The sequence below is a fragment of the Microtus pennsylvanicus genome, chromosome 8 (genome assembly GCF_037038515.1).
Source record: "Microtus pennsylvanicus isolate mMicPen1 chromosome 8, mMicPen1.hap1, whole genome shotgun sequence".
In the NCBI taxonomy this organism is placed as follows: domain Eukaryota; kingdom Metazoa; phylum Chordata; class Mammalia; order Rodentia; family Cricetidae; genus Microtus; species Microtus pennsylvanicus.
The window spans coordinates 63,249,128-63,260,574 of NC_134586.1; the positions used below are offsets into that span (position 1 = coordinate 63,249,128).

General features: G+C 51.2%; 1 protein-coding gene across 2 annotated transcripts; it reads right to left on the reverse strand.

Annotated features, from left to right (window-relative positions):
* Window positions 1–41: 41 nt before the first annotated feature.
* On the reverse strand, window positions 42–9,607 carry Ccdc142 (coiled-coil domain containing 142). 2 transcript variants are annotated; one of them, XM_075983765.1, is made up of 9 exons: window positions 8,504–9,606; window positions 8,073–8,159; window positions 7,846–7,995; window positions 7,594–7,724; window positions 7,407–7,520; window positions 1,655–1,769; window positions 1,201–1,378; window positions 882–1,081; window positions 42–746 (listed from the first exon to the last, which is right to left on the reverse strand). In XM_075983765.1, exons 1-9 carry the CDS (start codon window positions 9,456–9,458, stop codon window positions 487–489), a joined length of 2,190 nt encoding a protein of 729 aa, XP_075839880.1. In that variant the 5' UTR covers window positions 9,459–9,606; the 3' UTR covers window positions 42–486. The 2 variants fall into 2 exon arrangements, 1 of the variants encoding a protein (XP_075839880.1); XR_012911628.1 differs by having other exon boundaries at window positions 614–746; window positions 882–1,074; window positions 8,504–9,607.
* Window positions 9,608–11,447: the final 1,840 nt, after the last annotated feature.

Below are 11,447 nucleotides of genomic sequence, written 5' to 3' on the forward strand. Positions count from 1 at the left end.
GAAGGATTACCACAGCAGGGACTGTCCAACCCACCAGGAAGCAAGCCTCACCTGGTAATTGAACAGTTTAAATGTTGTCAAGGTCCTACAGCCTAATGACTAAAAATAGAAACAGGGAAGGCTTAAGACAAGTTCTCCACGTGTAGAAATGCTTGCTCCCTCTGTGTTTCCCCATGAATTAATTAACTTTAGCCTTGTTGCTGGGATTCAAGAGAAAGCATATAGATTGCTTCTGTCTCTTGCGAGCCAACCCTGTAAATCTAGCTATTTCTAGCTCTTGTCTTCATTGTCACGGACTTTCAGATTTCCGGCTGTAGTTTGCCCATTACTCTGGATTCCAGGTACTAGGATGATCTTGGATTCAATTCCAGACTGTGTAGTTTATATACGTGTTCTCCCGAGATCCCGATTTTAAGCCTCTCTAACACACAGTTCCTCGACTGAAGCTTAACTGCCCACGATTTGGAACTCCTGGTTCTAGGCAACCTAGGGCTCAGGGCTTGTTCCCAGGCAAGAAAGAAAGGATAGGTGCCACCGAGGGTGAGGGTGCAGCCTTAGGGCAAGCCAGGCCTGCTGGTTTCCAGCCAGGTAAGCCTCAGGACTGGGTCCTCCTCCTCCTCTTAGGGTGCTTTGCAGGTGCATGTTCTGAGCTGGGGAGACTCCAGGCCGTAGAGGGGGTGCCAAGTTCTCCAGGCTGTTGAGGTTGCTGGTGGGCAGTTCAGTGGTCTGGACTTCATTACAAAAACCTGAAAAGGCAGGCGTGGAAGGCAGGTTGGTGGGTGATGCTAATGCCAATGATGAGATGGGGGTGTGGTTTCTTAAAGCAGTGATGGAGGGACTTGGGAAAACCTGGGATTGGGGAGGGGTAATGAATGACTCACAACAACAGGAAGGTCTTCTGTGGCCTGGATTCTTGGGCAGGGGCTGCTGCAGTAGACACAGCAGGGCCCCATCTATCCGCTGGAAGATGCTGAGTGAGAGTAGAGTCTGGCGAAGCTCCCGGGACAGGCCCCACTGCTCCTGTTCCAGAACTGCCCTGACCACTCCGAAGTCTTGTTTGAGCTGCAGCGCCCCCTGCAGACTAGATGTCCAGGTACAATGTGGCCACCTGACACGTGCCTCCCCAGACTGCTCTGCCCCAGTGTTCTCCATTTTCCCTGTTGACATTCTCCCTCGGCCACGACCATCTTTCCTTCCCACCTGAACCGGATCCCATGGGTGAGGATGTGGTCAAGCCAGGCACCCAGTATGGCTGTCAGTGCCTGGCTGAGGGCAGGGACTTGGGCTTCGGGTGGCAATCCCTGCAGTCCTTGCAACACAGGCTCCAGCACAGTGCAGACCACCATCCCTGCATACTCACTAGGAGCACTGGGATGTTCTGGAGAGAGAGAAGAGTAAGGACAGATTGTGACACTCTAGAAATCCAGTGGGCACCAGAGGGAAGGGCACAAAGGTAAGGACAAGGATGCTGACAGTGGTGTTGAGTCACCATTCATGTTGGGAACCCTTGGAAGGAGAAGGTGGACCTGAGGAGTTACCAAGACAGTGGGCTGGGGTTTCTGTGTGTCTCTCTCAGTCGGTAGGGCTTGCTAGCCTAGCATGTGTGAAGTCCTGGGTTTCTTCCCCAGCACTACAGAGAAAAAAGAAAAATTACCAGGGCACAGTCGAAGCCTCCAGTATCGACCCCTTGGCATGTGAATCTTGAAGCCCTGTGTGGCTTGTTTATGGCATTCTTGGAAAAAGAGACTCAGCGACTCTTCGGGCAGGAGCTGTAGAGGGGGAGGAAAGTAGGAAGGGCCTGTGGGTTACACTGATGAGATGGTGCTTCTCCCTTCTGAGGGCTCAGCGTGGGGTCTGTGAAACCCCAAATCCATGCATCACTGTGGGAGCCTGGGCATTTTCTAAGGAGAAATGTTGCAACTTTAACTGAAGTTTCCATGAGGTCTGGACCCAAACTGGGCACAGTATGTAGGATTACCAGTTCTTAGTAGTCAGAGGCACATGACAAGTCAGGCATGTTGGGTTATAGACCTGTGTGGAATATTCCTTCACACTGTGTGAATATATGCCACTGTGATTGTTTTAATAAAGGAGCTTTCTGGCCTATAGCTAGGCAGAATGAGGTTAGGCAGGAAAACCAGACTAAGAGACTGCAGGGATGAAGGAGGAGGAGTCTCAGGAATCGCCAGCCCAACTCAGAAGAAGCAACATAAAAAGCACACAGATGAGGTAAGTGGGCCTAGGGGCAGCACACAGATGAACAGAAATGGGTTAATTTAAGTTATAAGAGCTGGTTAAAAACAAGTGTAAGCTATCAGCTGAGCATTCAAAATTAAAAAGTCTCCGTGTGGTTATTTGGGAACTGACTGGTATGGGAAGGGGGCATAAAGGTCTACCTACATGCCTGTACTCCCAGCATTTGGAAAGTGGAAGCAGGAGCATCAGGAATTCATGACCAACCTCAGCTACATAACAAGCTTGGGGCCAGTCTGGACACCGTCTCAAGAAATAAAAACAAAAGCCAAGTTGGCTTATGACTTACAGTAGACAGGTGGGTCTGTGTGCTCTGGTCAGGCCAGGCAGGGGCTGAGGCAAAGGGGGAAATGAAAATGATCTGGCTACATCCAAAAAGGAAGGCAGTGGATGCAGACCAGGGTCCATGGCTGTGATTCTGGCATTCAGGAGCCTTTGAAATGTCCTTTTCATTAAGTATTTTTTGCCATCTGCAAAGTAAATAATAAAAGGGGACTATCACAGCAGGCTGTCTTTTGTGAAAGGGAGAAGACAGCGATAACCAGGGTCTTTGTTTTGCTGCTTATCTCACAGAGAAGAATCTGAAAAATGGGGCATTTGGCAGAAGTTGTCAAAATGTGAGCTGAGCACAACGGCATATGCTATAACTCCAGGTCGGGAAGCTGAAGCAGGAGAATCGCAAGTTCCATGAGGCCAGTTCGAGTGTACTCTTTCATGAAACAAGAAGGGGAGAGGGGGAAATAAAGAACAAAAGAGAACAAAGAAAGATATGGCTGTGTGATCCCAAGAAGCTAAAGGGAGGAAAGACAGCCATTGGGTTCCTGGCATATCTGACACTCAAGAAACCTAAACTCTTCCCTTCTCCAACATGGCGTTTTCTCCTCCCTCCCATCTTCACAGGGTCTTATTGTCTAACCCAAGTTGGCCTTATATGTTCCATGTAGCCCAGGCTGGCCTCAAACTCAAAATTCTGCGTCAGCCTCCTCTGTACCAGGACTAAAGGTGTACACCACCACACCTGGCCTTGCCTCCGATGATTTAATACTAACTCGCTTAGTCTGCCAATTCCCACACTCTTTTCTGACACACATGAGCCCACACACATACAGAAGAGAGAGAGAGAGAGATTGAGCATTTATATCAGCAGAGCAAGCATATCAACCATCAGCTTCGGTTCCCCAAGAAGACTCTATGGGGAACCCACTCTTACTACTCTGAGGCTGCCTGCTACTCAGGCTGAGAACTGTCCTGCTACTCAAGAGGCTGCCCAGCCACTGGTTAAGCCTCAGGTACTTTATGGAACACTCCACAATGTTCACACCTGCCATGGTTCTCCTTTAGGTTCCCAAAACATCACTGTCAGGTCTTACTCATGATCCCGTACTCTGGGCAACAACAGTAACCATGGAAGAAACGCCAAACAGTTGCTGGACTGTCTGGGATTCAGGAGAACTGAGGTGTGAGCTCACGGCAGCAAGATGCTTGGTGAGCAGAAAAGCAAAGCAAAGAGCTGAGAGTCAGCAGGGACTCGACAGTCGCACAGGAGAAAATGAAAAGAACCTCATATTCTACATTTTCCACAGTAGGGAGCAATAGTGTGCAAAATGGGACAGAATTAAGACAGAAAAGCTTTATCAATAAATGCCGAAGGAAATCACGTACAGTAAGGGGCTGATGACATAGCTTGGTGACATGGAGCTTATCTAGCACACATGAGGCTCAGGAATGATTCAGAGAGAGGGGGAAACAACCAACCAACCACACAAAGAAGGTGGAATTGTTCTCATTAGAGGCCTTAAAAAATAATACTTTACTTTTTAATTATTATTATTATTATTTAGTTTTTCGAGACAGGGTTTCTCTGTAGCTTTGGAGCCTGTCCTGGCACTAGCTCTTGTAGACCAGGCTGGCCTCGAACTCACAGAGATCCACCTGCCTCTGCCCCCTGAGTGCTGGGATTAAAGGCGTGCGCCACCACTGCCCGGCAATACTTTACTTTTTAACCTCCCTCTCCCCACCTTTCTCTCTGCGCGCGTGCAAGCGTGTGTGTATGTGTGTGCACATGAATGTGTGTGTGTGTTGGTATGCTTACATATGGAGAGGACAACTTGCAGACACTGGTTCTCTCTCTTCCCCACATGGACCCTGGAGATGAGTTCAGGTTGTCAGAACCACCTTGCTGCTTCCCCCGACCTTTCCTGCTCACAGTTGGAATCAAAGAAAGTCTTGCTACATGATCAGTCCATGCTTTACTGTTAGCCACAGCCCCAGTTTACATCTTTCTTTTTTGTTTTGTTTTACTCTGAGACAGCCTTGGCTGTCCTGGAACTTGCACTCAGAGATCTGCCTGTCTCTGCCTCCCGAGTGCTGGGAGTAAGGCTTTCATCACCACCGCCCAGCTACATTTCACTTTTTAAACTGTAGACATGTACTATTATACTATTACATGTAGACATGTAGTATTATAAAACTATAAATTAAGATGTGATGGTATACACCTTTAAACTCAGCATTTAAGAACCAGAGGCAGGCAAATCACTCTGAGTTTTAGGCTAGCCTTGTCAACATATCGAGTTCCAGACCAGCCAGAATGACATAGTGAGACCCTTTCTCAACAAAACAAAATAAGCAAGCAAACACACACATTAAACCTAAAGAGAGAAGGACCATTGAACTGAACATTAGCAGGAGCAGTGAAAGATGTAATTATAGAATACCACTTTTTGCAGTCGCTAATGAAATAAGTCTAAGCAATGATGTCAGTGGCTTTCACTATTAGCAGGTGGGTGCGAATCATAACTGACCATGAGCTGATTACTGTGACGACCATATTTGAAATTTTTCCATAGTAAAGACTAAGGCAGAACAAGAAACCAACAAAGAAAAAGTGAATTTAGTGGAGACTCCAAGGAGATTGCAACAGATTCTACTCTGCTCATTCCCTAGTTGGGGCACACACTGCCACTATCAGGGGTTCTGCTCTCACTTGGACCTGTGCTCTCGCCTGCACCTGTGCTCTACCTACATCTATCTGTGCTCTCACCCACACCTGTGTTCTCTCACCTGCACCTGTGCTCTCACCTACATCTATCTGTGCTCTCACCCACACCTGTGTTCTCTCACCTGCACCTGTGCTCTCACCTACATCTATCTGTGCTCTCACACGCACCAGTGCTCTCTCACCTGCACCTGTGCTCTCACCCGCACCTGTGCTCTCTCACCTGCACCTGTGCTCTCACCTACATCTATCTGTGCTCTCTCACCTGCACCTGTGCTCTCACCTACATCTATCTGTGCTCTCACCTGCACCTGTGCTCTCTAACCTGCACCTGTGCTCTCACCTACATCTATCTGTGCTCTCACCTGCACCTGTGCTCTCTCACCTGCACCTGTGCTCTCACCTACATCTATCTGTGCTCTCACCGACACCTGTGCTCTCACCTACATCTATCTGTGCTCTCACCCGCACCTGTGCTCTCTCACCTGCACCTGTGCTCTCTCACCTGCACCTGTGCTCTCACCTACATCTATCTGTGCTCTCTCACCTGCACCTGTACTCTCTAACCTGCACCTGTGCTCTCACCTACATCTATCTGTGCTCTCACCCACACCTGTGCTCTCTCATCTGCACCTGTGCTCTCACCTACATCTATCTGTGCTCTCACCGACACCTGTGCTCTCTCATCTGCACCTGTGCTCTCACCTACATCTATCTGTGCTCTCACCCGCACCTGTGCTCTCTCACCTGCACCTGTGCTCTCACCTACATCTATCTGTGCTCTCACCTGCACCTGTGCTCTCACCTACATCTATCTGTGCTCTCACCTGCACCTGTGCTCTCTCACCTGCACCTGTGCTCTCTCACCTGCACCTGTGCTCTCACCTACATCTATCTGTGCTCTCTCACCTGCACCTGTGCTCTCACCTACATCTATCTGTGCTCTCACCCACACCTGTGCTCTCACATCTATCTGTGCTCTCACCTGCACCTGTGCTCTCTCACCTGCACCTGTGCTCTCACCTACATCTATCTGTGCTCTCTCACCTGCACCTGTGCTCTCACCTACATCTATCTGTGCTCTCACCCGCACCTGTGCTCTCTCACCTGCACCTGTGCTCTCTCACCTGCACCTGTGTTCTCTCACCTGCACCTGTGCTCTCACCTACATCTATCTGTGCTCTCACCTGCACCTGTGCTCTCTAACCTGCACCTGTGCTCTCACCTACATCTATCTGTGCTCTCACCTGCACCTGTGCTCTCTCACCTGCACCTGTGCTCTCACCTACATCTATCTGTGCTCTCACCGACACCTGTGCTCTCACCTACATCTATCTGTGCTCTCACCCGCACCTGTGCTCTCTCACCTGCACCTGTGCTCTCTCACCTGCACCTGTGCTCTCTCACCTGCACCTGTGCTCTCACCTACATCTATCTGTGCTCTCTCACCTGCACCTGTACTCTCTAACCTGCACCTGTGCTCTCACCTACATCTATCTGTGCTCTCACCCACACCTGTGCTCTCTCATCTGCACCTGTGCTCTCACCTACATCTATCTGTGCTCTCACCGACACCTGTGCTCTCTCATCTGCACCTGTGCTCTCACCTACATCTATCTGTGCTCTCACCTGCACCTGTGCTCTCTCACCTGCACCTGTGCTCTCACCTACATCTATCTGTGCTCTCACCCACACCTGTGCTCTCACATCTATCTGTGCTCTCACCCGCACCTGTGCTCTCACCTGTACCTGTGCTCTCACCTACATCTATCTGTGCTCTCACCCGCACCTGTGCTCTCTCACCTGCACCTGTGCTCTCACCCACACCTGTGCTTTCTCACCTGCACCTGTGCTCTCACCTACATCTATCTGTGCTCTCACCTACATCTGTGCTCTCACCTACATCTATCTGTGCTCTCACCCGCACCTGTGCTCTCACCTACATCTATCTGTGCTCTCACCCGCACCTGCGCTCTCTCATCTGCACCTGTGCTCTCACCTGCACCTGTGCTCTCTCACCCGCACCTGTGCTCTCTCACCCGCACCTGTGCTCTCTCACCCGCACCTGTGCTCTCTCACCCGCACCTGTGCTCTCACCCGCACCTGTACTCTCACCTACATCTATCTATGCTCTCATCTGCATCTGTGTTCTTACCTGCATCTTTGCAGTTAGCTTCTGGATCTCCAGGCCCAGCTGCTGCTCCACATCCAGGGTTAAGGTTGCCTCTGAGGCCAGGCTGGACAGATCTTCCACTACACGCAGTAGAGGCTTTCAGTGGAAACAGGGAGTGAGGGCTCAGTTCAGGGCAGGCTGCTCCCTTCCCTGCTTCCTGGATACTCACAGGCAAATCCTTTTGGATCAGGAGCAGGAAGGAGCCAGGGGCCCAGGCTGCCAGGTGATGCTGAGCTCTGCCCAAGAACCAGATCAAGGTTGTCTGCAGGGTACAGAGCCCCAGAGCGACAGGTGCAGGACCTGGAGGGGAAGAGAAGAGTATCCTAGGGTCTGTGGGCTACCTTCATGAGGTCTTCAGAACAGAGAGAAGGAAAAAGGTATCAACTGCTCTGCCTCCTACCCCATTCCACACCTGTCTCACCTGGAGGAAGACACAGGCTAAGTTCCGACTTAGGCTCTCGAAGGGTGTCCAAAAGCGGAGGAAAAAGCCGCTGCAACAGCTCAGCAGTCTGAGATAGTGAAACAGGGCTGCTTTGACCCGCCAGGGATGAGCCCAAGGCCTGGCAGAACCCTGGAATGACAGAATATAGTCTGAAGGGGGGAGCAAACTGACTCTTTGGGCCACCCCCAATATCCCTCTCTCCTTACCTTGATCCCAGCTCCATACAAGAGACCGATGATGCAGGCTGTGACACAGAGACAACAGCTCCTTCTCACACTCCTGAGGCAGGGATGCTGATGGGAGAGATGGTGAGGGCCGGAAAACAAAACCTCCCTATTTACAGGCCTCTACCACTCAAACCAGGGTGCAAAGTCAGTCACAGTGGCTCTCAGCCCGTGGGAAGCTGACACAGGAGTTTGAGGCCAGTGTGGACTACCTAGTAAAAAACCTACCTCAAAACAAAGACAGGTTGGGAAGCAAGGTGACCTGGGAAATCTTAATCTATAAACTCAGGGAAGTTCATTCTAAAGGACCTGCTCTTGCTGACAGGCTAGAGATGAGTGAGCCGATTAAGGTAAACGGAGAGAGAGAGACCCTCACCACAACCCCCACATGCCAGCTTGGATTTCTCACTCACCTTGACACAGTGCCTGACTCAGCTGTTGGGCCACTGCTCTGGGGTCCCCCCAGGGTCCCACGCTTAGTTCCAGACTCTGAGCACAGGCTGACCACAGCAAGGTCCAATACTGGCTCCACAGGGCTCCAGGCCCTCCGAGCCTCAGTCCACTGCTGTCGGTGCTAGCCACGCCCCCTATTAGACCGAGCAGCCCTGGCAGCAGCTCTCGTTCCTCGTCGCACTGCCGACGGAGTTGGTCTTGTAAACTCGAGCCACCAAGGGCCTCAGCCAGTCTGTGTGCCACCTGACAACCCCGCTCAGCAGCCAGGAGATGGAGCACACGGGTCGCGGGGAATGGGCGCGCGGCCCCAGGAACGCAGCTCACGACTTGTCTCTGTAGCGTGTGGTAGAAGGGAAGGACCAGCAACAGTTCGGCTAGCTGGGACGTCAGGCCCAGGCTGGCGGGTGCCCGACCTAGGGCGCGAAGCTGCATCTCAATGGCAGCATCCAGGCGCTGCGCTGCTAGCCCGACGGGGCGAGCCAGGAGAAGCGACTCGGTGGAGCCCGGGAGGCCGAGGCGCAGAGCCGCCCCACGCGAAGGGCACAGCTGCAGGTCGCCGTGCAGCTGCTGCAGGGAGAGGGCCCTAGCGGACGGGCTGGAGCGGAGCAGCCGCACGACCGCCTGCAGGTGGCGGGCACAGTCCCGGGCCCGCAGGAGCAGCTCCCGCTCGCGGTGCAGACGGAGCAACGTGGCCCGGAGCCGCTGCAGAGCGAAGGGCATCGGGCCGCTGGCCGATGTGGGCTCCCACGGCTGTCTGTCGGAGTCCCGGCGCGGGACGCCCCCAGCAGCGAACAGCCCAGGCCCTCCGCGACTCCCCTCGCCCCGCTCATTCCCAGCGCTCACAGGATGCGCCCACGATGGGGGTACGTTAGAGAGAGGAGGTAGAAGGCCACCGGATCGGGGTGCCCAGGCCATAGTACGGCGGGTCCCAAACGAACCTAACGCCCGACACCTCCCCGCATCCCGCGGCGCTCCACACCCGCGGGCGCCTGGATTCACCAGCTTGCAGTCGAAAGTTTCGTGGCCTCACTCGCTCTCCGTAGCCGCGGCTTCTGCCCCTAATAAAGATGGCCGTCAGCACACTCTTTCCCAGCCCCTAGCGGGCACCAAATTCTAACCAAACTTTCCTCTCACGGTTTGACGAGAGGGGGCGCTGATGCCAAATGTTGTAAGGCAAGTTAGGTGAGTGGTGTGACCTGATGGTAGGAAGCCCAGGAGGAGAGGCCCCTTGAATCTCCCAGGGTCTGGACATTTTCAGTAGAATTTTAGGCTTCAGGTGGAGACTGGAGGACTCTGGCCTCTCCATCTTGGCCTCCCTAACTTCGTATCGCCTTCCTTTCCGAAAGACTGGTTCCTGTGGTCTGGTTGCCATCTAGGGGCCCTGTGGTTCTCGATTTAGCAAGGAATTTCGATACTACAAAAAAGAGGAAGGAGAGACCCCAGTTTCCTTTTGCCCCATCATTGTCTTTATGTTTTGTTTGTAGGTCTGTGGTTGTTGTGTTCTCTCCTCTTTGAGTCTCCCCTTGTAGATCAGGCTGATCTCTAACTCACAGTTGGCTGCCTGCCTCTACCTCCACTGCTGAAGTGGTGTGTGTGTGTGTGTGTGTGTGTGTGTGTGTGTGTGTGTGTGTGTGAGAGAGAGAGAGAGAGAGAGAGAGAGAGAGAGAGAGAGAGAGAGAGAGACCATGGCCAGCCTCCTTTAAGTTTTCTTTTAGTTCAGGCCCTGCACATCTTAAGCAAACAGACAGTGAGGCCCCTCAGGCTGCTGCTGGTATGATGCGCACAGCAGGCAAAATTGAGCATTTGAGGGTCTCACGTTTGGGACCTAGGCAGTGGTGACAAGTGCCTTGGAAAGATATGTGAACAAAGGGCAATTTGAGCAAAGACGCTAAAGCAAGGAGAAGAGAATATCACTACAGCCCACCCCTCAGGTGGATGAGACAGAAGGATTGTCGTGAGGTAGTCAACACCTGGCCTACATAATTTCGTGCTAGCCTGGACTACAGTATGAGACACGGTCTCTGAGAGTTGCTTGAAAGGCCTCAAAGGTTTAGATTTCCTAAAGCATATGGTACAGTTACTGAAGGAGAGACAAAAGCATCAAATATAGGGGCATTGGCAAGCTAAATTTCCAGTTGCTTTCCTGGTCACTTCCTGATTTATTTCTAGAATTTCAGTTAACAAATCCTCAGGCTAAGGATACAGATCCACACAGAAAATTGGCCCCAGCCTCAGGGCCATGAGCCCTCACCCCTCACACATAAAATCAACAAGTCTAAAATTTAATTAATTGAAACTGAAGAGATGCCTCCACTCATGCAGAAGACCCCTGTTCAATTCCCAGCACCCACATCAGATGGCTTGATACAACCTGCCACTCCAGTTTCTGGCGGATCTGATGTCTCTGGTTTCTGAAGGCACCTGCACATATCCTACATGCCCCCCCATACAGATACATATATTTAAAAAGTAAAATAAAAATTTTAAAAGTTAGTTATCTTTTATTTGGTTGTTTTTTGGTTCATAACACAAACCTGTTTGCTTAATAAAAAGTCTTGACAATCCTTTTGTAAACCTTTTATCTCTAAAGTTTATTAGAAAGGCATTTGCTTGGGGGCTGGAGAGATGGCTCAGTGGTTAAGAGCATTGCCTGCTATTTCAAAGGTCCTGAGTTCAATTCCCGGCTACCACATGGTGGCTCACAACCACCTGTAATGAGGTCTGGTGCCCTCTTCTGGCCTGCAGACATACAGAGGCATGAAACAAGAAAGAAACAGTAAGTGGGCGTGAGAGAATTGCTGAGAATAATCTAAGTATAAGGTTATGTTTTTGTTAAAAGGGTAAAAAGGAAAAGGGAATTTTTGGATAAGGGTGGACTTTTTATGATAAAAAGATTTTGTTCTA

Bases quoted from the DNA above. Each gene is read 5' to 3' on its own strand.
- Ccdc142 (XM_075983765.1), bottom strand. From the start codon at position 9,458: ATGGCCTGGGCACCCCGATCCGGTGGCCTTCTACCTCCTCTCTCTAAC. The intron at 8,160-8,503 runs GTGAGTGAGAAA...CTCTCCCATCAG, and splicing joins GAGTCAGGCACTGTGTCAAG to CATCCCTGCCTCAGGAGTGT. The intron at 1,379-1,654 runs GTAATTTTTCTT...CTCTCTCTCCAG, and splicing joins GAGGCTTCGACTGTGCCCTG to AACATCCCAGTGCTCCTAGT.